The 25,770-nt window shown below is 35.0% G+C and overlaps 4 protein-coding genes and 2 pseudogenes across 4 annotated transcripts; 2 read left to right on the forward strand and 4 right to left on the reverse strand.

The window, feature by feature from the left end:
- Positions 1–79: 79 nt before the first annotated feature.
- Positions 80–1,127, reverse strand: LOC110823313 (basic leucine zipper 43-like). The gene has a single exon (XM_022053674.2). It carries the CDS (start codon positions 1,014–1,016, stop codon positions 384–386), a length of 633 nt encoding a protein of 210 aa, XP_021909366.2. The 5' UTR covers positions 1,017–1,127; the 3' UTR covers positions 80–383.
- Positions 1,128–4,880: 3,753 nt separating this feature from the next.
- On the reverse strand, positions 4,881–6,647 carry LOC110823438 (uncharacterized). The gene has a single exon (XM_022053814.2). The coding sequence runs from the start codon at positions 6,599–6,601 to the stop codon at positions 5,213–5,215; it is 1,389 nt and encodes a 462-aa protein (XP_021909506.2). The 5' UTR covers positions 6,602–6,647; the 3' UTR covers positions 4,881–5,212.
- Positions 6,648–7,030: 383 nt separating this feature from the next.
- Positions 7,031–12,899, reverse strand: LOC110823317 (transducin family protein / WD-40 repeat family protein). Its single transcript, XM_088211720.1, has 12 exons — positions 12,481–12,899; positions 10,384–11,492; positions 10,053–10,229; positions 9,838–9,951; positions 9,307–9,411; positions 8,925–9,059; positions 8,788–8,843; positions 8,571–8,673; positions 8,371–8,487; positions 8,122–8,248; positions 7,901–8,031; positions 7,031–7,735 (listed from the first exon to the last, which is right to left on the reverse strand). The coding sequence occupies exons 1-12, from the start codon at positions 12,758–12,760 to the stop codon at positions 7,286–7,288; spliced, it is 2,904 nt and encodes a 967-aa protein (XP_088067846.1). The 5' UTR covers positions 12,761–12,899; the 3' UTR covers positions 7,031–7,285.
- Positions 12,900–16,593: 3,694 nt separating this feature from the next.
- Positions 16,594–18,082, forward strand: LOC110823094 (flavonol 3-O-glucosyltransferase UGT89B1 pseudogene; annotated as a pseudogene).
- A 1,935-nt stretch (positions 18,083–20,017) lies between these two features.
- LOC148239720 (flavonol 3-O-glucosyltransferase UGT89B1 pseudogene) lies at positions 20,018–21,333 on the forward strand (annotated as a pseudogene).
- A 670-nt stretch (positions 21,334–22,003) lies between these two features.
- UGT89B1 (UDP-glucosyl transferase 89B1) lies at positions 22,004–24,202 on the reverse strand. The gene has a single exon (XM_022053948.2). The coding sequence runs from the start codon at positions 24,041–24,043 to the stop codon at positions 22,604–22,606; it is 1,440 nt and encodes a 479-aa protein (XP_021909640.1). The 5' UTR covers positions 24,044–24,202; the 3' UTR covers positions 22,004–22,603.
- Positions 24,203–25,770: the final 1,568 nt, after the last annotated feature.

The following is a 25,770-nucleotide window of genomic DNA, read 5'->3' on the forward strand; positions in this document are numbered from 1 at the left end:
TTTAAAAATTATAATACACAATTAATCAATTTAACAATTTTTGTATTAAATGTGACCTACCTGAGCCTAATTTGAGGGAGGAAGATGGAGATGAATCAAGTTAGTTTAATTCATCAGGTCGAATTTTCTCGGGAAAATTGAATTTATACATATATACACATTTATATGCGTGTATTGGTGAAAGGTGTCCTTTGCAAATTCTAATATTAATGATCCGTGGAGATTATATGTAATATTAGTTTTAATCACATAAGATTAACAAAGCCTTGATAATAATTATTAAGAACAGCAATTAACCTATATAATTCTTTTTAGATTACTATAAAAATATATATATATATATATGTATATATGTGTATATGATCTCTTTTGAATCTAGCTAGCTAGGCACCTTTTCTACTCACCAAATCCATAATAGCCGACTGGTTCGAAGCTTCAACTCCTCTGATATGATTCACCCCGCGGCTCATCTCCTGCTCGACATTACTTCTCAGAGGTGTTAAAATGTCAGACAGAACCAGTTGAAGCGAAGAAACCTTCTCCTTCAGCTGTCCGTTCTCTTGCATCACCTGATGATTACTCTCCAGCAATCGAATCACCTTCTCCGACAGCTGGTGATTCATCGTCAACAGCTGATCAACCTGACTCTGCAACTCCTCAATCTGCCTCTTCTTCCTCATCCTCGATCTCCGAGCAGATTCCCGATTCGACGCCATTCGTCTGATCCGCCTCTCGTCGATAATGTTCGCGGGTTGCTCCTTGTTCCCGTCGATTAAAGCCGAGTCCGCGCTCAGAGACGACGTCGTGTTGGGGGAGAATATCTGGAGAGGAGACAAGAATCTGTTGAAGAAAGCTGCGGAGGTGTTGGAATGATCGAGACTGAATTCGTGGCTGCACGGCTGCTTGTTTATGATGAGTTGAGAAGATGGTGGTGGAGTGGAGCAGAGAGGGAGAGAGTTCGGAAGTGAACTGACGTGCGACGGAGCAGTGAGTATCTTCATCTCACGCGCCTCCATTGTTGAGAGAAAAGAGTAACGGAGATGATGGGAGAAGTAGAAGTGATCGGAAATGGAGGTATGTAGTTATGAAGGAAAAGCTAATGATTCCTCGCTTGGTTTATATCTTACTGTAACTATAATTATAATTCATAAAAATTTAAATATTTTAATTAAAATTAAGAGTAAAATTATTTTAATTAATTATTGATTAAATTACGATTTACTTTGATAAATAATTTGATTTAATGTCGAGTTACTGTAGATTGCACGGCACATGGGATACGTTTATAAGGTAATTTTACAACAACTTGGTAGACTTTTACATGGTTTCATTAATCCTTCTTAACTAGGTTAAACCAAAGGGAATCTGGGTTATAAAATATTTAATCTATATATAGACTCTCTCTCTCTCTCTATATATATATATATATATACACACACACACACGCTTAATTATATGTTTGGTAAAATGTTTTCCATTTTCATTTTTCATTTTTTAAAAAAAAAATTAAACTAAACATGTTCTCATAATTTTTTTTCCTAAATAGGAAAAGAATATTATTCTAATTATTTAATTGATAAAAATTCATAATATTCCAAAAAAAAAATGTTAAATGTATATAATACTGTATATGGAAAATAATAAAACACAATATAAATAATAAAAAAAAAATGAGAGGATTTATGTGCTCTTCAACAAATAGAAAATAAAAAGGGTTTTTTTATAAATAAAAAATACCAAATACCCACATGCATATACGTATATATACGTTATACATACATACATACATATACATACATATACATATAATCGAGACCCAGCTGTCTGTAAATTGGATCCATTGGTGGGCGGTGACGGTAACTTGCACGTTTATACATTTAATTATCCTCTTATAATAAACATTTTGTCTAATTATAATAAAGTTTTAATTAACAAAACTACAAGGGTTTGCTTAATAAGGTGGCCAAACGAGGCTACTCCACTATTTATCTCATCTACTAAGTTTTTTCACTTCAAAAAAATAAAAAAAAAAAAAGACTTACTAACTTTTGAAGTATATATACACCCTTTACACACACACACACACACACACACACACATATATATATATATACGATATATGTTTTTACATTTAATTCAACGAAACGTATTAATTTGAGTCTAAATATTTGCATGTACTTCAAAAATATTGGTTATCCAATTTTTTTTAGATCATAAATTATTTCATTTATATTTATAAATAGATTGATAAAATTCGATATATAACATATATATGTATAAATTAATATGCGAAATAAAATGTTAATTGATTAAATTTTTTTTTGAAATGATTGTTGTTGAAACTTAATATAAACCTAAAATTCAATTTTTATTTTTTCCTTTTTAATACTACATTTAAATTAAATTATTAAATTTGTAATAGTTATCGAACAACTAAGATGATACTTTTTTAAGAAGAATAATTTAATTAACGTAATTGATGACGTTTAACTTTTGATTAATGTGCAATTATTTTTAAATAACTATGATAAAAATTAAGACTTTTTCTCATTTTAATAATTAAATTTATTATATTTTTTAAACCGATAAATATTTAAATAATTACAATACCTTTGTTAAATTTTTTTTATTTATTTAAATTAATTTTTTAGATAATTAAATTTCTGAAAATGTAAAATAAAAGAAGTTAAGAGGGCCCCAAAATTCTAGAATTGAAGCAAAGCAATTGGTTTTGAGTCATTTCACATTTCCTTTTTAAGGAAACTATGCCTACAAGGCTACTAAATTTCAAACCCAAAAAGAAAAGTAGGAGCGTTTTACTAAGACCCTGTTTGGAGGGAATTATACTATATACATTTTGGACATGGCTATACATATACATATACATATACATATAATAAATTAAGTAGTAGCTAGCTTTCCATATATAGTATGTTACAATTTGGGTGTTTTGTATCCTCAAAATTTCCATTTTTGGAATTGTTTTATATCCATAACAACAATACACCCAAAAACTCCTTTTTAATTAAGCTTCCCATCATTTCAAGACAATCCTAAATCCTCTTGCCTCTCATGATTTGTTTTTACATACATGAAAATATGTGTTCGCTTTCAATTTTAAATTTTTTTTTAAATAAAATAAAATCTTTTTTATTACGTTAAATAAATTTTTTAATATTTTTATAAAATACCCAAATAAAAAAATTTTAATTCAAAATCATTCTTCCTTTGTTTACTAAAGATAATTAAATTATATTTTCTAAAAAGTTAATTTGTTACAAACATAGACATAGACACAGACACAGACACAGACACGTGCTAATTCAACAAATTTGCACGTGGTGGCATCATTAAGTATAAAGGAAACAAGAACATTTCGTGTCCTACTTCACCTCCATTGAAAAATTAAAATATAATTATCAGTTAATACAAATTTTATTAAACCAACTAGAAATTTATATATATATATATATTTATATGGGTGACTAGTGACGAGGGGGAAGTTCATTTATACACAAAACATCAAACCTCAAAATCATCCTAATTTCAATTTTTTTTTCCCATTCTATCATTAAATTTCTATAATTTAAAAGTGAAAGATCCATCATGGACCACCAAAAATCTTTTCACGAATTTAAAATGATTAAAAATATTTTCTTATTTTTGCTATAAAAAAAAAAATAGGATGTTCCAAGAAAAATAAATAATTTAACTGTATTAATAATCTGCAAGTAATTTGAGACACTATATACTAGATAAATCTTCTAACAATTTTATAACTACCGTACACAAAATTACTCAGAATCATTATTACTAAATGATGAAAAAGAAGGTTACAAAAGCGTCATGAACATGAAGAATCCATAAGTTTAACCAAGTTGACGAGTCCAAAACTTAGTATGAAGCTTTTCACAACATCGAGAGAACTCAAAAGATCATGGTCACCTTTTAAGGTTTCATTGAGAATATGTCCATGGCTGGAAAAAGTGGTGGATACAGGCGAGTTCCACTTTATGCCAATCAAATGCATAAAGGTAGATAAACTGTTAAAGCCAACTTCATTCCCCATTAATAAAGAAAACCCACCAAATAAAAGAAAAAAAAAAAAAAGGCTGGGATTGCTGCAGCATCCTAGAAAGTAGACGATATATTCACCCAGAAATTGAGATCATCCAAAAGGTAAAATTCATATCCATTAACATTCAAGATAGAGAGAGAGAGAGAGGGAGATAAGGGGAGAGCATTTTGTCTCCAATCACTTTATAGGACACAAACATATCAGCCATAGTATTGTTGTTCATATTAGAGTGAGACTGAAATAAGCTTAACATGGAGATGCAGACCAAATAATAGTGAAGATTTTTTTAGAAATCGATACACCAGTCTTCAATTTATAAGAAAGGGTAAACTTGTTGAAACTTACTTTCCAAAGCCGGGAAGAAAGAAAAATGTTTGGCGCTATCCTAAATTCCTAAGATCACATTTGTTTCCCTGGGTAAGGTAGGGTAAGAAGGCAAATACCTTAGCCTATCCAGAGTTTGGTAAGCAAAACTAACCTGAGCCAGCTCGAGAACATGAAAATCATAGGTTATGCTATAGTATATTGTAAACCGTTCTTAGCCACCAGCAGGTTTTTCTGAATCAATTCTTCAATTTACATTTTAGATATGATAGAAAGTTAGGCAACAGCATAGGAATAATATTAGAAACATCTCAACCAAATTATCTCCACAATCCCCACCAACCATCAAAATAAAAATGAAAAGCAACCGATCATGAAACTGCCCCTGTTATTTCCAAACAAATAATAGGACTCATGTAGCACATAGATAAAATCACACCAACAAATTCTGACCATAGAAGAATCGTATTCCTATCCATAAAGAAAACAGGGAAAAAAGATTTGCATTCCATGTGGTGAGAACTATATCAAACCAGAAACAATGAACGAGAGTAAATCACTAACCTACATGCATCCAAATCAAACATACCTAATAAACATACAAGTCACTGGAAATTATTTGAACCGAAAAAAAATCCAAAATACAACGTGATCGTTACCAAACTTTTCGACTCCAAACACAGGCAAAATTATGAAGAAGACAATTATCCTTGTACGCTCACTTCCAAACAAGGTACCTACCATTCGAACAAACCTAATGCATGTTGAATACTTCAAAACTTAGAAGTGACCATAAATTACCATAACAATTTACCGCCCACGAGCACCTCTTTGGTTCCTCCTCCTTTCATACTCGGCATCGTCTGTGGGCAATTCATGACGACAAACAGGACAAGTATTTCGTATTCGCAGCCAAGGCACAATGCAATCTCCATGGTATCTATGGGTACAAGGTAACTGCTTAGCCTTCTCACCAACATTCATCTCATCCTTACAAATTGCACAAAAAGCATCATTCTTCTCGATATATTCTTGAGTCAAGACCACCAAAGGAAGTTGTTTGAGAACGATTTTCGAAGCCGGAGGCCTGCCGGTCAATGCATTCTCATTCTCTGTGAACTGTCCAAACATCATTTCATATTCTGCAGTATAAATATAATCTTCATGGTCACCAAAATAGTGCTCGGTAAAGCTATCCAAATCTGGGTTTGTTTCCAGATTATCAGAATTCAACAAAACTTGCCACTCCAAATTCTCTACCTCCCCTACTCTTTCAACAGTAACCACATCCTCAGGTACAGTAATAGGTGAAATGGAAAGGGAGATGGAGTTCTCATCATCATTATCAGCATCCACATACATGCTCATAACCTCCCTCTCTTCAAGCCCACCATCGACTTCCTCCCACTCCAAATCTTCATTAGTTTCCCTATGATCCTCTAATTGAAAAGAATCCCAAAAAATAGGGTTGTTATAACTTGCATCATCGTCATCCTCATTCACTGAGTGCAAATCTATCGTCAGTCTCTCTCTCTCGTTATCGTTTTCATCTCTATCGTCCGAATCTGATTCAAACCCAATAACCTCTAAACCGTTCCCAAACGGCTCCCCTGTCCCCGCCGACCCACCAGATTCCAAACCAGAAACCCTCCTCTCCACAAAGAAATCATCATCATTATCATCATCTTCATTACCATAAACATCAACGCTGACATCAATATCACTATCCTCGATGTTTCCTACTGAAAATCCACAATTAGTACTATCCGGCGCACCGAATCCTATCCCTATCCCCAAATCAATCTCCAAATTATCCATGCCGATTTCACAATTCCCCTCTATGACTCCGAAACCCGACTCGGTTAACGAGTCGGATCCCAACTCAGTATTATCGTTATTGTTGTTATGAGAGATTACCTGAGATTGCTCAACGCGTTGGTGAAAGAGATCCATGACGAAGTTAACCTGGTTGTGTCGGTCGAGCAAATCGGGGCAGTTGACTGGAAGGAGCGAATCGGGGACGGACGCGTCGGTGGGAGGGAACTCGGGGTCGGAGGAGTAAAGATCGAAGTCGTTGGGGTGGGACCAGTAAGGGATGGAGTCCAAACTTAGGGTTAGGGTTTGGTTTTGATTACGGCGGCTATGGCGCGGAATATCGTCGTCTGGATCCCGGAGATGACGGCAAGAGACCTGCGCCATTTTATTTTTACTTGAAAATAAAAGTTGAAAAACTTGCGTTGTGTGATAAATAAGGTGATAAACTGGAGATATCAGCGTGCACTGGGTCTTCTGGAATTACAGAAACGCCCTTCATTTTTATTTTATTGACATTTTAGGCAAATTTTATTATATATTTCTTAAAATATTAAATTAATTTTGCAATATATTAATATAACATCTAATTTTCTTTTAAATTTTGTTTGTCCAATAAATTAAATTTGTACTATTTAGTTTTTTTTAATAAAAAATTATATATTTTATTAATAATATAATATATATATTAATCATAATACAATTTCTTAACAAATAAATAAAAAATATAATTTATCTCTTCGACAAATTTCTGTAGAGAAAATAATTTTAAAAAATCCAAATATTCAAAACTGATCCTATCCAATTTCAAAAATATTTTAAAATATTAAAAAGATAAATTGAAAATTAATCAAGTAATTAGCCTGACATACATACATACATATATATACATATGCACTTACAAAAGTAGAAAGAGCTTCTTCCTTTGAGGGCCTATATAATTTACAGCAATTTTATCTTCCATGGAAAATAACTCCCTGAAATGGATCTGTGCAGATTATGTTAAAAACCTTTCTTAACAAATCCCTGTGTAGTTTTAATTCTTTGGTTCTTCTAAAACTGGAGAGTAAATCACTTCATAGTTGACTTGAGAAATGGATTAGATGGACGCTGAAGCTGAAAATCTTGATTCTCTTCACCAATCTTTACTTTCTCCATATTGATTGATGACTTAATAAATGGATTAGATGGTCGCTGAGGCTGCACCTTCTTCGTCTCCTCAGCGTCCTTCGCTTCTGCTTTCTTTATCTTTCCATTCTTCACATTTTCATCCTGGTTTTCCGGCGCTTTTTCTTCCTTCCCAAGCTTGATTCCCTCTGAAGGTTTCGTTTTCTTTTTAAAGATTGGAGCAGCTAATAGTAATGGAGAAGGCGATGTAATCAGAGGTTCTGATATTTGGCTTCTTTCAGTTGAGGTTACAACCTTGCTGACTGCAATTTCGTCTCCAGTGGTCGTGGCCACATCACATTTAGAGCTTGGAAGAGGATTTAAGGTCTCCATGCTTTCTTTTAGCAACCTTTCCTGTTCATAGATAGAAATGTGTAAGCAATATCCCGTAGTGAAACTGTAAACCGGTAAGATACGAATAATATTTTGGATTCTTTTGAAATAACTAGTTATAATCAATTATTTTACATGAATTATTCCCTAAAAATATCTACTGAAGAATTGCAAAACTTTTGTTACCTCCAGTATGCTGCTAAATCTTTCAGCCAAATTAGGAAGCTTCAGCTTTGTGACCAGCTTGATTGCAGCCCTCACTGATTTTTCCAGTGATAAAAGCTTCACAAGCTCAGTAGCCCTTACAAGTTTGTCACCTGAAAAAAAGGTTTAGATTACAAACCTAGTATCAAAAACAATCACAGAATAAAAATAATTATGAAATTAGCATGAAATAAGGATTTCACCATTGCAGCATGACCCAATAAGCTTCAATATGCATTGATCTAGAGCCACTTCCAAATTAAAAGCTTCATCATCAAGTTTAGTGGTGTCTAAACCAATAGCAGCCAGTTCATCCATTCTTTTCTGAATCTGGAAAGTTAAGGGAACTAATAGGTATTACCTCAATCATAGAGAGCTCTATCAAAAGCAATGAAGGCCTTAACTGAGAAGCCTCATTGCTTGAAAAGCCATAAAAGGAAATGGGGGCAAACCTCTGATAGATGCATGTTCTTCAACATAAACTCGTTTTCAAGTGTGTCTGCTCCAAGGTCAGAAGATGCAAGAGGAAAAGAAAGGTTTAGCAGCGTGAGAATTGGTTTTGGCATCACCTGAAAGGAGAGAGCCAAGCATACAAGCGCATTAGAAAAGATGAAGCACATAAGAGTAGAGCAGAGATAGTTGGCCATACTACCTGTGGGTACAAGTCAGGGTCTTTACAAACAACACAAAACAATTTGCTGGAATTCAAGCCAACAACCCAATAGCTTTCTCCTGATTGCTTCCCTCTACTGGCACTGTAACAAAAAATTTACCCTCATTATACACAAGGTGCAGAACTAGGCAGTGATGATAGAAAATACCAGTTGAAATACTCAGTTCCATAGTTTAAAACAGAATAATCTTTTAACCTGAAAAGTGGGAGCCAACTGCCACCATATTGACTTGTAGAAACTCTCAACACGTCCTACAAATTTTACTCGTGAGCTAAGATCCAGTATCAAGCAGTATATTATTAAAATGATAAGCGAACAAGAGCAAAGCTTACCTTAGAATCATAAGAACTTAATTGACCTTCTTCACTAAACCCAAACCATGTTAGATATGAACCAGGAGTTAAAGGAAGACGACTTCTCAAGCTCTGGGTCCCATTAGAGACATTGAATACTCTTGACTCAAGCATCTGAATGTTACAAACAAAACAACACAAGGTAAAGAACTGAAATCATTAAAGCTTGCTTTGCTTCCAGGATAAAAACCTTGTAGAAAGAAACTAACATTTTCATTCTGGAAGTTGTATTGGTAACACATGCTTGTGGATTGTTAAGAATTTGACAAAATCAATGTACACAATAAGTTGGTATCCGGCAAGCTAATTTAGCCTTTCTGATAAATAAAGAAAACATCATCTGGATCAGCAGCAATTATACCTGCTCATTTGATGGAAGGCAATCAGAAACATGAGTAACAACAGCAAGCTCATCTTTGAAGCCTGAAGCAGTCACCACTGGCCCATCAAGTGAAAGAACATGTTTCTGCAAATAAGTAAATTCATAAAACTAAACGATTCAGGAATTTTGTGCACCTCTCTCTTTCACTGTCCATTTACTTTTTGATGCATAAGAAAGAACTAAATGACAAATCAGACATCTTATGCTTTTTCTCCGCATGCTATTTGTTGTACACAACAATCTTATTGTTCCATCACTTCTCAAGACCCAAAGCATGTCATGGATGATATTGCCTAAGTGGCCTCACAAATTGAAAAGGTCCTGATCCCTTAATCTAACAGCTGAAGAACAAGGTTTTCAGCTTTATGAAAATAATTCAACTTTGTGAGAGAAATTACCAGAGTTATATAAAAAGGATGTCAAAGTGTATCGAAATATGCATGACTAAGAAAAGAACTGAAGAGCCCAAAATAGAAACTGACAAAAAAGATGTAAAATTATGTAAAATACCTGCAAACCACCCTCTGTGAATATACGGAGAAAATTAAGACTTGTCACTGCAGCCACCCAACCACTACCAAGAGCAACAGCCTTCACTTCTTCTCCTTCAAATCGCATTGACCACTGAGTTCATGTTGTAGATCAAAAGTCAGTGGATGACACATGTCTAAATCACCACATCAAAATAAAATGTAAAAGTAGTTTCGAGATGCAAAAGCCCTAACCTCACTCTTATTTGCCCAGCTGCTGAATGGGTGGTACATGAGAGTACTCATACTATTCTCACCCTTGCATGGATTTGCAAAAACACTTCCATTTTCATTCAGTGAAGCCATTGTGAAGCCAAAGTAATCACTCATTGATGGAACTCGGGGACCTCTGCTAGTATCATGAAAATCTATCTGCATAAAGATACAAAGCATTATCAGCACATAATACAAGCAAAACTATTCTATCATGGCTAATAAAAGTGGATGACCTCACAATAAAAAATGAGAAAGATAAAGAACTAATCAGATGAACTAAAAGGAATAAATTAAACAGCACAGAAAGTACCTCTATATGCGAAAAACCATCATGTTCTGTTGTAGTTATTGATCCAAGCATATTGTAGCACAAGAAGCGCCTTTTTCCAGCTTGTGATGGAGTAGCACCTGACTGAAAAGGTTCCTGCATCTTTGGCTTGGTAGATGCGATTGTGCTCCTTACCTCATCATTTCTCCTAGCTGGATTTTCCTTTTGCAAATGATGTGTCTTTTTCTGGGATTTAGTCTTTGAAGGCCAGCTTTCCTCATCATCAACATCCATGTCTAGGTCTTCATCTAGTACAGATTGTTTACGCAATCTTTTTCTGCTTGGTGGCTCAGATTCACCAAGGCTATCTTCACCATGTTCGCTTAAGCTGCCAGAACCACTAGGCTCAGGATCCTCCTCATCAAACAGAAGAAGCCCATTGCTGTTTTTTAAACGTGAGCTCGGAATACCTTCTGTAGGCGATGTCATTGATGATGGAACAACTGATTCCCAAATTCCATACCTTCCCATAACATCAATAAGAGCCAGTGCATTTCCAATTGGCTTCCATGCCATACAACATATTCGATCATCAAATTTCTGCCTGTCAATATCCTGCTTCTTACCAACATTCCAGATCAAAACCTGTCTATCCAAACTAGAAGTGGCCATGTACTTGCCATTAGGTGACCAAGAGAAGAAACAGATAGGCTGTGCATGATCACCCCTCAGAGAGAACAGCTTCTCAGCCGTATCTCTATCATACATCACTAAATCATTTTTCAAACCAGGGACAGCTAAGGTTTCACCATCAGGGCTCCAGCTTACTATGTTTGTGATGGCAGTATCAAAACCAGTGTCTGGAGCTACACCTTTAAGTGTATGTAACATTATTCCAGACTGGAGTTCCCAATAAATCACAGTCCCAACTGAATCAATTGATGCCAAATATTCACCATTAGGGTCAAAATCCAAGCCAGTCACAGGCCCCCTGTGTCCTTTCAGAACCCTTGCAATTGAACCATCAATAGAATTAATAAGTTTAATCCCTTCATCATCACCAGCAGCTGCCAACATGCTCCCTGATTTATTAAATGCAACCACACGTATTGGCAGGGTGAATCGGGTTATATTTGTCTGAAACTCTCCACCTGATGCAAAAAGAAAGTGTTAAATGTCAATCAAACTACAATGCTAAAACTGCAACAGACCAAGACCAACACAGACATTGCATGAGACTGAATCATATGGATAAATTCTTAGGAATTTCATAAATAAAAAGATAAGCAGATAGATGGACTTATGAATCAAAGTAATTTTAGCCAGGAAATAGCAAGCTTCCTTTTTGCTGTTCCAAGTAGTTGACTACCTCAAAGTTTGGGCTATATATATTACAATTTAGCACCCAAATTCCACACTCAAGTTTATAGCTTTCAGAATGGCACACTTGCAATAATTTCTAGAGAAAATCATGAATTAATTAACACATATGATATTACATGTACAAAGGAGGGAAGAGCAAAATAAGTAACCAGAAAAAACAATAACAAAAGTCCATAAACTGAGACTCATAACATCAATGAGCAAGTCAACAAATTAAATTGCTCAACCCATATGCCATGCATCTTGAAAAACACAGAAATGCAAGCAGCTTGGAAAAATATGCTGAAAATGCATGTACGGAAGCTAGTTCAGACTGAGAAGTCGAAAGAGTAAAACACATGAGATTAGACAAAAGAAATCATACAAATATTCTGAACAGTATGATTTATACAGTTCAAAACTATCATCTAAGAGATTTGAAAACAGAGACCCTGAAGTAAACTATCATCCCTGATTAAATTTTTAATCAAAATCAGATTGACACCATCAAAATAGAAAAGATGCAAACCGCAAGAAAGGCAAAATCCAAATTGGAGGTTCCAAATTACTCTTGCCGTCCTCTCGCCCAGGGGACAAGGAAATTAACCATACAATGTTCATTCCAAATACAACAACATTTCAACATTTCACACCTCAAAATCAAATACCCATTTAGTTCCTAGCCGAAGAAACCGACCCAACAAGATTAAAACGCCTGAAGTAAGGCGAAGACAGCAACAACTAGGAAAATCAGTGGACAATTGAAACGAACAATACTTGGAAACTTGTAGAGCTTGACGGAGTGGTCGACGGAGCCAGAGGCAAGGCATGTGGAATTGGGGCTGAGAGCCAAGGCCGTGACGCCGTCACGGTGATGGCGGAGGATCTTGGGCGCATTGGAAGGAAGAAGATGGTCGTGGATTGAGATGCCGGGGTCCGATGAGGAGGCCGTGACCAGGTGCTCAGCTTTCTGATCCCACAAGACTGAACAGAAAGAGGCGCCACCATTCGCCGCAGCTTTGTGAGCTTCCCTCAACTTTAAAGCTCTCACTTTCATGGCGAATTATGGGGTTTTAAGATTTTGGAAATATGAGGTTGATCTCCGTGGTTAGGGTTCTTTGTGGGACTGGTTTGGCTTCGCCATTTCTGATCCTTTAATTTTTTCCGTTCTTCGATGATTGTTGGCGGGAAACTCAAGGGGTTTTCAGATTTCGCGGGTTTTCGCCAAATGATTAGGAGCAAGAGCCTTGCTGCTTTGAGTTTTGGGCCTTGGGACTCGGCCCATTAAGAGTTTTGGGCCGAGGAAATTTTAATTTCCAGCTATCAACTTGTAGCCCAAGTTTGGCGCATTATTTGAAGTGGGAAAACTTTGTAATTTATTAAAAAAAATATATATCTATAAATCTAAAATTGTAATATAAATTAAAAAATTAAAATTGCAAGTTACATTTACCTCAATTTCGTATTTATTATAAACGGTATATTATTTTGTTTATAAAATTCAATACATTTTGATAATTATATATTACATGTATATATATAAATTATAACAAAGTCTCGTACCCATAAAACTTGTAAAATTTATTTTTCACTAAAATATACGTAAAAAATGATAAAATTATAAGCATATATACACTATATATATATATAGATACACACACATTCATAAACATCATATGTTATGTATGTCTTTCCTTTTTCTAGGAAACAAGTTCTCTAGATAAGTTTTTTACCCTTCTTTTCAAGAAAAAAAAAAGCATTTGTTGTCCATTATGTTTGAACAATTAGTAATTAGTGACTATTATATATATATATATATATATATATACACACACACTTGCAGCTGCCGTCTCTATAGGTCAAAGACTGAACTTAGATACCTTTGAAGATTATTAAAGCTGCAAAAATTGCACTTTCTCACTGTTCAATCATTTAAGATACCAAATGGAATTATTACTGTAATCTTCTAAACACTAAATGGAGGATGTACATGTGTGTGTATATATATATATATATATATTACAAATAGAGAGCGAAAGAGAGTAAATTGACAGTACTCAAATATTCATATGTGTGTGTGTACATATATATATATATGATAGCCAGCTAGCGGCCATAAATGTATATAAAGCTAGCTGCTAGCTCTCACCTAGAACTATGGATGATGCACCTGAACTGATGCATTTTAAGGTTTTTTTTTTTTTTATATTTTTATTGTTTATCGTGATTTTTCATATTAATTTATTAACTTTATAAATTTAATTACAATTAAAGAAAACTACAAATAATAATTTAAAAAAAAAATAAAGCGATTAAGTGAAAAAATATTTTAATTAAAAAAAAACATAAATGATACAAATTAACTTCTGTAACATGCATACATACAGAATAAATCTCCTAGCTAACCCTAATTTAAAAAAGGAAACAAGAGTTCACAAAATTGGAAACTCTTCTCAGTTGATGAGAGAGTTTCATAATTAACAAAAAAAAAAAAATTACTAGCTACCCAGTACTCAGTTATTTCTGGGTTGATGAGATTTTGGGACATGATAATCAGCACTGAAAGCTGTAAATTCTCCTTTACTTTTCACCTTCCTCCCACCTGGTTGACTGTATAATTTACCACTTCTCAGTTTACAGTCTACCTTCAACGCTATTCTACTCGTCGTCATCTTCACCATCATCATTCTTCCCCCTGCAAGCCGCACGGCTTTCCTAACTCCGTCTGTGCCAACTGTGTGATTATAATGGGATTCCTGAACCATATATACACGCGCATATATATATACAAGCACAGTTATATTACATATAATTAATCATAACAAGTTCAACAATTATATGTACACACACAGATAAATATATAAATATAGGATAAAGCAATCATATGGATATGATTGTACCTTCTCCACGGCAGCAGAGTGTCTTAGGTGTAGAAAAATGAGAAGCAGTAGTACTAGAAAGCTGGTAGACGTATTTACGAAGTAGACCATTTTCTTCTTTCTGGGTATGTTCTTATGTGTATATTTGTGTGTGTATATGTGTATGTGTGTGTATTCAGCAACGGAAAGAGAGGGTGGGAGAGACCGGGGTCTTAATATATATATATATGTATATATGATTATTAAATGTAAGACAGTCAAACCTAAGTCAGACCTAGGGTTTCAACACTAATTACTTTGCGTCTTTTCTCTCAATGAGATGTTAATATATAATCAGCTTATAGGGAGTCTAACTATATATTTATATGTATATAGTTCAAAGCTTGAACCTGAAAGTTGAAATATATATATATATATATAAATTGGGAAGCAAGTAGGTAGGGTTGCATCTCGAAGTGTTGAGATTAAACTTTTTCAGATGGCGTGCTGTAGAGAAGATATTGGTGTTCAGTGCTTGTCTGCCGCCATGCATGCGACTAGAAGACTTTCTTTTCGGTGGTAAACTTTCATGTTGATTCATTTAATAGCGGTCTGTTCTCATTCATATTCACATACATGTATATATATATATGTGATGTATGTATATAGTCTGTTCTCATTGAGCTTTTTTTTGTTTTTATTTTTTTCCCATGTTCTTGATTCTCTTTTGAATGAATATATATGAACTGATAATAACAGTCATGAAAATATTCAATCAAAAAAAGTGTAGCTGTTATAAGGATGTTTTTCAGAAACCAAAAGAATATATATATATACAGAAACATGATTTTTGTTCTTGTGTTTTTATAGTTTGTACTCACCCATTTGTACGAGAAAAGAAGATGAACATCATGGATTTGGAGATTCTAAATATACACATATTATATATATATATATATACACACACACTATATTATTTATTTTAATATAAAAAAGTACAACGTCACGTGCAGGCTCTTCAGTTTACCTATATATACATATACATATATATAATATCATCCTTAAAAAACGAAAAAAAGCCATATACAATGCTGACATTTCAACAGACCATTATATATCATGTTCATATTATTTTATTTATTACATAGCAATGTGTGAGTCTAGCTTAGCTTTTGACCCACTTATTTTTGTCGGTTTTGTAAAATAAATTATTAATTAATTCTTATAAATTATAAACTAATAATAATAAATTTGTTTTTTTTTTTAATAATTAAAAACGTTTCTAATTTAGCTCTATGTACTCAGGTCATATAAAATTATAATTTTTTTTTTAAACCTTATACTAATTTCTTGATATCAGAAAATTAAATTATTTGTAACATATTCTTAATGGGTCATTTCGTGTATGAATCGTGTGTGTGAGATTTTGAGTTTGGTTCCATATATTTATTCAATATTAAATTAAATAATTAATTAAACTGATTATCTTAAAATTTTAAATTATTATGAAATAATTTAATTATTTATTTAAATTATAATATCAATAAATCTAATTAAAATTCATACAAATAATCTTGGGCTGGAACTGATATAAGCCCGAGTTAATAATTGTTAACGTTTAAAGTATGGTTTATCCAAATTAAAATTTTCTCTTTATAACTTAATTTAATTGTAATTCAGTCCGGATTTTAATTAAATCATTAACAAATCACTATTTGACTGCAATAATTTGTGTAATCGTATTAACTAATTAATTAATTAAGTAAATTTACAATATTAATTAATAATCAGAAATCGTATTAAATTTGCCTTTGAAATTCTTTATCTCCCATCAAACTCTTCTTTTCCTGTTTGCCGTCCCCATCAAAAAAACTTACTATTATTATTCTTACTGTAATGAATTAGAAGTCAATGCCTTTTCTCAAATATAGTCAACATCACCGATTACTCCTGCGCGTAAGCCATGACGTCAGCTTACATCTTCTCACCTATATCAACCCCAATCCAATCTACTATTACAATAATGGTTTTTACCAATGTCGAACGCCGGAGCTCACATCTCGCTCTATCCGTTCCCCACCTCCGGCCACATCATCCCACTCCTGGACCTCGCCGACCGCTTACTCACCCATGGTTTAAACGTCACCGTTTTTATCACCCCCAAGAACCGTGCTTTACTCGATCCACTACTCTCCGCCCACTCATCTTCCCCCTCCCTCCACCCACTGCTTCTCCCATCTCCAGAAATCTCGCCCTCCTTCTCACCGGCTAAAAGGCTTGTTTCCATGCTACGAACCTTGCGCGATCTTCACTACCCTTTACTTCTCGATTGGTTCCAATCCCACCCTTCGCCCCCCGTCGCAATTGTTTCAGATTTCTTCCTCGGCTGGACCCAGGAGCTGGCTGCTAAACTCGGCGTGCGACGCATCGTGTTCTCGCCTTCCGGTGCTCTTGCTGCTTCGGTTTATCAGGCACTTTGGCACGACCAACCTTCAATTGATGAACATTCTCAGATATCCTTTCCAGGGATCCCGAATTCACCCAAATATTATTGGTATCAAATCTCTCACACGTACAGAGATTTAACAAGAGGAGACCCTGACTGGGAATTCAGCAAGGAGAACACGAAGTTTAACTTGTTGAGTTGGGGGTACGTGTTCAACTCGTTCAGTGAGATAGAACGAGTCTATTTGGATCACTTGAAACAAAAAATGGGTCATGACAGAGTCTGGGCTGTTGGTCCACTTCTCCCATCCGATGTCAACATCGCACCGACCAACCGTGGTGGGACCAGTTCAGTCGCAGTCGACACAGTTCTGACATGGCTCGACGAGCGTGGTGATAACACCGTAATCTACATCTGCTTCGGGAGCCGCACCGTGCTGACAAGCAAGCAGGTTGAAGTGCTGGCCGCCGCGCTGGAGAAGAGCCAGGTTCACTTCATCTGGTGCGTCGCCCTACAACCGGCCGACGGCGACGGAGCCATGCCTGAGGGTTTCGAGCAGCGGTTGGCGGGGAAAGGATTACTAATCAAAGGGTGGGCCCCGCAGGTGGCCATTCTGAGACACAGAGCGGTGGGTTCTTTTCTAACTCACTGCGGGTGGAATTCCACGCTGGAAGGAATTTCTGCTGGAGTAGTGATGCTGACGTGGCCAATGGGTGCCGACCAGTTCACGAACGCGAACCTGCTAGCAGATGAGTTGGAGGTGGCTATTCGAGTTGGTGAGTCAACTCAGATTATTGCAGAGTCGAATGAGTTGGCTCGGGTATTGACCGAGTCGTTAGATAGGAACAGGACAGAGAAGATACGAGTCGAAAAGCTTCGGAATACGGCGGTTCGTGCGGTTAACGGAGGAAGTTCGGAGAATGAACTGAGTCAATTCGTTAAAAAGATAAATGAGTTGCGCGTAGCTAAAGGATAATTGACTGGTTGCCAGATTGCCTTCCACACACTGCAATTAAATTATTTGTATTCTTGTCGACATATTATATTTTAGTGGATTATTTTCTTAATTAATTAATTAATGGATTTAATTTACATTAAAAAAATATATCATTATAATTATCAATATGTAAAAATATAGTAATAAAAAATTAAACTGAATTTACCTATTAAAAAATATATAAACAAATAATTAATCTATTAAAAAAATTACTACCTCACTAATTCTTAATTACTAAAATTAAGAAAATAATTATTGTATAGTTAAAATATAACTACTAAATGATTAAGTTATTACTATTCTACCACGGTTAACATTAAGTAGTTATTAATCAATGACTAACAATTCTTAATCATGTAATAAAATTTCAGCACAATAATCCTGTTTTTAACTAATTAATTAATGAAGTTAGCTTATGTAAAAAATAATAAATAAAAATAATATTATTTTAATTACTGAAATCTCTTATATTTTTCAATCCAAATATTTATGTGCACAACTTATTTTTTTTTTATATATATCTTAGAAGAAAATATATTCTTGATTATTATTAATCTTGCGAAACAATATCGAACCAATAAATTAAATGTTAAAATATTAAAATTTATCATTTAATATTAAAATATGATCAAATTTCATATTCAAATTTAATCATATATTTTTAAACTTATACTAAATTTTATCACATATAATAATAATATAAACAAGTTATATATAACTATATAACAATAACATAATGTTCACATGGACTACTTTATTATCTAATGGTCAATTATTATTGCATAAAATGTTTTAATATATGTACATATAATATTTGATAATAGACATTTACTCAATTCTATCTACTACTAAATCATTTGAAAACCGTATCGAAACAAGCTTTAAAAAATTGATAATCCGACCCACTAATGAGAAGCTTATAATTGAAGTAACTATATAGTTATAGTATAATAATTCATACTCGAGGAGTCATATTGAAATTACCATGCTCATTTTTTGTGTTCCATCAAAATCATTTTGTCTAATTTGGCGTCCCAACAAAATCATACGGCTCTTGTTGGAAGAGCGTTGCATATTGTCTATTAATATTAATAATTGTAGCAACATTTGTTTGCCTCGTAATTGGGTCGCATACATGACATGTTTTAATTAACTTAAACAATTAGACTCGCTTAAATTGAATGATTATTGGGTAAAAGTTAATTAATTTATAATTAGTAACAAATCGGTTTTATAATTAGTTTCGTGCTTATAATTTTAGATTAGGTTGTGAGTTACGATAATCGAAAGTATAAACTCAAATGGGTATTTATGGTCTGACCGAAAATTTTAGCTTATTATTATTTTTCAATCAAATCTCACGTGTCAATAGTCAATGCATTTTTCTTACATCTTCCTTTATAAAACTAATTTCAACACTCAGTAATTTTCCTTCACAAATTCATTTTGTCTTTTCTCGATATTACAAAGAAAACAAAAACACACACATGTCGAACGCCGGAGCACACATCTCGCTTTATCCTTTCCCTTCCTCCGCCCACGTCATCCCACTCGTAGATCTCGTTGACCGTTTACTTACCCACGACTTAAACGTCACCGTTTTCGTCACCTCTAAGGACAGTTAAGAGAAGTAAAAGATTTATTTTTAGAGTTTTTCAAGTGAAAATCAAGCGGGACACTTCATAGCTTTGTTTTCTATGTATTTTGATAACAGGGGATTACAAATTTACAGAGCATGAGCTGCTCTTTTAAATAAAGTAGATCGTCACTAAAGGGGAAACAAACAAAGAAGACAACTTTATAGAAAATTAAAATGGAAAGTGCATAAAGTAAAAAGGCAATGCAGAGAAAATCAAGGAAGAAGCGACGATCACGATTTTCCTTTATGCAGTTGTCGGCCATGCGTTCTTTGTCTTAAAGATGAGTGCTGAGTTGGATGGTTGACTAGGATAGTTTGCTGATCTTGACAAATTTGCACGCTTTGTTGCTTTAGGTTGCTGATGGTGGCAATCACATAACAGAGCAACATTCTTCACAAGGACCGAGTTTTGCTCGACCCATTACTCTCTACCCACTTATCTTCCTCCTCCCTCCACCCACTACTTTTCCCACCACCTGAAAACTCACCCTTCTTTTCACCAGCCAAGGGGCTCATTTCCATGATACAAACCTCACGCAATCTTCACTACCATTTTCTTCTCGATTGATTCCAGTCCCACCCTTCGCCTTCTGTCGCTATTGTTTCCGATTTCTTCCTTGGATGGACCCAGGAGCTGGCTTCCAAACTCGGCATGCCATGTCTTGTCTTTTCGCCTTCTAGTGCTCTTGCTTGTTTGGTTTTTCGCGCATTGTGGCACGACCAACCCTCGAAGGATGAACACTCTCAGGTCTCGCTTCCGGGCATCCCGAATTCACCCGAATATCATTGGTACCAAATATTTCATATATATGGAGATTTTAAAATAGGATACTTTGAATGGGAATTCTACAGGGAGGACATGAAGAGTAACTTCTTGAGTTGGGGATACGTGTTTAACTCATTCAGTGAGCTAGAGAGGATTTATTTAGATCACTTAAAAGAAAAAACAGGTCATGACAGGGTTTGGGTTATTGGTCCACTTTTCCCTCCCAATCTCAACAGCGTCGCACCCACCAACCGCAGTGGTTCCAGCTCCGCCGCCTTCAACAAGGTTCTCACGTGGCTCGACGAGCGTAGCGATAACTCCGTAATCTATATATGCTTCGGGAGCCTCACCGTGCTCACAAGCAAACAGGTTAGAGTGCTGGCTGACGCGCTTGAGAAGAGCCAGGTTCACTTCATCTGGTGCGTCGGCCTACAACCGCCCGACGGCGACGGAGCCATGCCAGAGGGTTTCGAGGGGCGGGTGGCGGGAAAAGGCTTACTAATCAAAGGGTGGTCCTCGCAGCCGGCAATACTGAGACACCGGGCGGCAGGTGTTTTTTTAACTCACTGCGGGTGGAATTCCACGCTGGAAGGAATATCCGCTTGAGTGGTGATGCTGACGTGGCCAATGGGTGCGGACCAGTTCACGAATGCAGAACTTGCCAGTGGATGAGTTGGGGGTGGCAATCCGAGTTGGTGAGGTAACTCAGACTATTAAAGAATCGAACGAGTTGGCTCGGATATTGACCGAGTCGTCAGACGGCACCAGGCTAGAGAAGACACGAGTCAGAAAAGCTTCGCATGATGAATTGAGTCAATTCGTTAAAAAGATAAATGAGTTGCAAGAACTAAAGAATTTAGGGGTTAAAATACTAAAATTTATCATTTAGTATTAAAACAATAATCAAATTTCATATTCAAGTTTTGTTTAAATTTCACAATCCATTTTTAAGTTCACACTAAATTCTATCATATATAATGATAATAACATAAACTACTTATATATATATGATAATAATATAACTTTCACATTGACTGTTTTATTAATTCACCATTATTATTGCATGTAATTTTTCTATATATATATATGTATATAGTATGTCGGCTGTGCACTTAAATTTGTTTCAATTCTCTCTACTACTCAACCTTATTAATAACTCAAACGAGTTTGAAAAAGTTGTTAATCAAATTATATTTTAGTAATCAACTATCCGAAGAACGTTATATAATTCATGTTCGAAAGTCATATTGAAATTATCATATTTGGCTTCTGTATTTTGTGTGTTAATATTTAATAATTGCAGTAACATTGTTTATCTCGGAACTGGGTCACATACATGGCAGGTTTTAATTAATTAAAGTAATTAGGCTCGATTAATCCTTGGTTAAAAGTTAATTAATTTTACAATCAGTAACAAGTCAGTCTCATTATTATTTTGGTTCTTATGATTTTAAATTAGGTTGTAGATTAAAGCATTCATAAACTGATTTTGATCTTACAAAAAATGTAATCTTATTATTGTTTTTCAATCAAATCTTATCGTTATAATTAACAACTCCACGTGTCAATACTCAATCCGTCTTCCCACGTTCAATTTTGCCTTCTCTCGACGTCTTATTATTACTCGCCCACGGCTATAAACGTCACCGTTTTTTGTCACCTCAGAGACCGAGCTTTGCTGCACCCACTGCTTCTCCCACCACCTGAACCCTCACCAGCTGACGGCCTCATTCCCATACGACGAATCTTGCGCGATCTTCACTACCCTTTTCCTTCTCGATTGGTTCCGATTTCTTCCTCGGATGGACCCAGAGCTCGCTGCTAAACTCGGCGTGCCACGCCTTGTGTTCTCGCCTTCCAGTGCTCTTGCTTGTTTGGTTTCTTATCAGGAGCAAGCAGGTTGAAGAGCTGGCTCCGGCGCTAGATAAGAGTTGGGTTTACTTCATCTGCTGCATTGGCCTACAACAGCCCGACGGCGACGGAGCCATGCCCGAAGGGTTTCGAGAAGCGGGTGGGCTTATTGATCAAACGTGGGCCCCGCATGTTGCGAGTCGAGAACCATTTTCACTATCATAACATAATTCATCCATCTATTATAAATTTATTTTAATATATAAGTTATATTAATATTATCTATAGAACTTTTATTTTTTATTTTTTAATTTTAAAACATAAATTTTATATTAAAAAAATTTTAATTGCTCTGAATTTCCAGCTCCTCAATTTGCTGAACCAGCTTTTCCAGATCACGAGCCGAGCTACCACCATCCTTGATTGCCTTAACCGCAGCATTACGTAATTCCATGGCCTTCTCTCTTTCAACTCGATTCTCACTCAGTAATTCTACAAAATGTCGTGCCAACTCGGTAGAGTCCGGCACGGTTTGGGGACCTTCGCAGACCTTTGTCGCCACCTTAAAGTAGTCCACCAGTAAGGTCGCGTTGGAAAACTGATCAGCCCTCATGGGCCACGCGAGCATCGGAACCCCAGCCACCACCGCTTCGAACACGGAGTTCCACCCGCAGTGAGTCAGAAACGCTCCCACGGCTCGGTGATTCAGTATCGAAACTTGCGGAGCCCATCCTTTGATCACGCGTCCTCTGTCTTCAACCCGATTTTCGAACCCAACCGGAATCACGCCGTCTTTATCGCTGTTTCCGGTTCCTCTTGTCGGATTCTTCACAGACCAAACGAACCGGACCCTACTCTTCTCCAAAGCAGAAGCGAGCGCCGCCATTTGAGAGTTCGTCAACACAGCTTGACTCCCAAAGCAAATGTACACCACTTTGCGATCTTCGCACGAGTCGAGCCATGTCATTAACTCGGGCACTGAAACTGAGCTCGCCCCACCTCTCTGCTTCGGCTCAGATGAACTTTCATCAGCAAGAAGGTGCAATGGACCGACCCCCCAAATCCGATCGTGCCCCAATTCGGCTCTCAAGTGATCCAAATATACCTTCTCCAACTCAGTGAATGTATTGATAACGAGTCCCCAACTCGCCATGTCATCCCAAAATCCTTGCTTGACGAACTCCGAATCAGGGTCTCCTTCGACGTAAGACTGATAAATAGTTGAAACAGAGCGCCAATTAAATTTCGGGGCATTAGGCAACTTGGGGAACGAAATGACTTCCGTTTGATTATCGTGATTCGTCCGCTTAGGCATTTCTCGCCAGAGAGAATATATGATCGACAGCGCAAACGCACCGGAGGGGGAGAAAACGAAGCGGCGGACACCAAGCTCGGTAGCCAAACGGTGAGTCCACCCCAAGAATATGTCAGATATGACGGCACAAGGAGGAGAAGGATGGGTGTTGAACCAGTGAACCAGAGGGTCGTGAAGTTGGCCTAACACGGGCATCATGGTAAAAAAGCTCGTCGCCGGCATATCCTTGGTGTTCTCTGCTCCGGCGGGGATGGAAGGATGAGAAGGGAAAGGGAGAAGAAGGGTTTGGATGGAAGAATGAGAAGCAAGGAGTGGGGATAAGATAGGGAGGTTTTTGGGGGTAACCAGTATGGTTATGGTGAGACCGGAGATGGCGAGTTGTTGTGTGAGGTCTAGGAGTGGTATCATGTGGCCTTGCGCCGGGAACGGAATGACCAGCACGTGTTTATCGTTGACTGGTTTTCCCATGTTTGAAGTCTGCGTTGCAGGTTGAGTCAAAAAGAAGAATGGAAAAGGAGGGCTTGCTTATCTTCTTATAAATCTGAATTTCAGGAGGAGAATTGGGAGAGGACACGGATGTATACGTATGTGTGTGTGTGTGTGTATATGTCTGCGCAGCAATGGAGAGAGAAGTCAATGGATCCACTATAAATTACCAGTCAGAATGCTAATAAATATTTAGTCTATTTATGAATATTTTATTAAATATAATTAATTATAAATAATGTAATTTACGTTTATCTCGTGATTTATTCCATTTTTAATAATATGATTTATTTCTTATTTAAAACTCTAATTTATACTTTTTAACAGATTTATTTCGTTTTTAGTACTTTAATTTATTTTTTCCTTAACATTATTTCCTTTTTAACTCTTTCCCTTTAAGTTATTAATAAAAGTTTAAAATATTGAATTACTTATATTTTTAGTTAAATACGTATATCATTTGAGAATTAATGAGAATGTATATAAGGTATATGTTATACCACTTTTAAATTTTATTTGATAAAATATTTGTCTATGTAACGTCACGACTCTTCTTAAAGTATTGAATGTATTCATATTAATATTTATTAGTTGAATTAATACCGTATTTAAAATAAATATTTTATATTACATTTCTTGTATATGTGTCCAAAATATACAATCATTGTGATGTATACCTATTATCAGAGTTATGATATCATAATTTAAGATATTAACTTTAAAATTATTTATATATGAGCAAATTCCATTAGTATAAATCTTATGTATTAGAAGTTTGATCTCGATTATCATAATAATAATAAAAAAATCATATAAAAGTTAGATAAGTTTTAATTGTTCAATAAAGACGTAAATATTATCATTTTATATAATAATCTATTTAAAATTTTATAAAAAAATGAAAACTAACGACATATATAAAAATTTTCAAGAAAACTACATAGTAAATTGCTAGAAAATTTATTATCTTTCAAATTCTTTCTCTTCATATTTTTCTATAGTTTTATTTTTATTTATTTATTTATTATTATTATTATTATTATCATTATTATCAAACTAATTTAGTTTTTTAATTTTTTTTCTTTTATTGTATCTTTATCATTTTCTTAACTAATATTTATTATTTTATTCACATGCATTGTATATTATTTCAATTATTCTTTTCCTTACTATTTATTTCATTCATCACATATATAGACCTCATATTCACATTGTACTTATTAATACGAATACAATTCGTACACACGAATACTTTCCATTTCCATAATTTATTTTAATTTATTTGGATATTTATATTTATTTTAAAGTTTAATCGTGTGATGTAAATCTCTGTTACTACATAAATATTTAGATACCATAATCATAAATCAAATCTTAATTCTACGTAAGGTAATGGGTACCAGTAATCAAATTTCTAACCACCATTCTGGTAGGACTTTCCACGCTGATTGATGTCATATCTACGTTAGATTTCACCATAATTATTAAGTCAAAACTTTTAACGCATAAGTTACGTCTCTTTGATACATGTTAAACATATTTTCTCATCCTATATAATTATTTACATATTTAATTATGGTTATTCCTAAAATTTTTCATTTATTATTTTCTTTATTTTTTTTCCTATATTTATTTTGTTTTAAATTCTCAATTATCTTATTTATTTATAGTCATGTTTCTTTATTATTTTATTTACGTTGTTTATAATT

This window comes from Carica papaya, chromosome 9 (assembly GCF_054855325.1).
Source record: "Carica papaya isolate Zhongbai chromosome 9, ASM5485532v1, whole genome shotgun sequence".
Lineage (NCBI taxonomy): Eukaryota > Viridiplantae > Streptophyta > Magnoliopsida > Brassicales > Caricaceae > Carica > Carica papaya.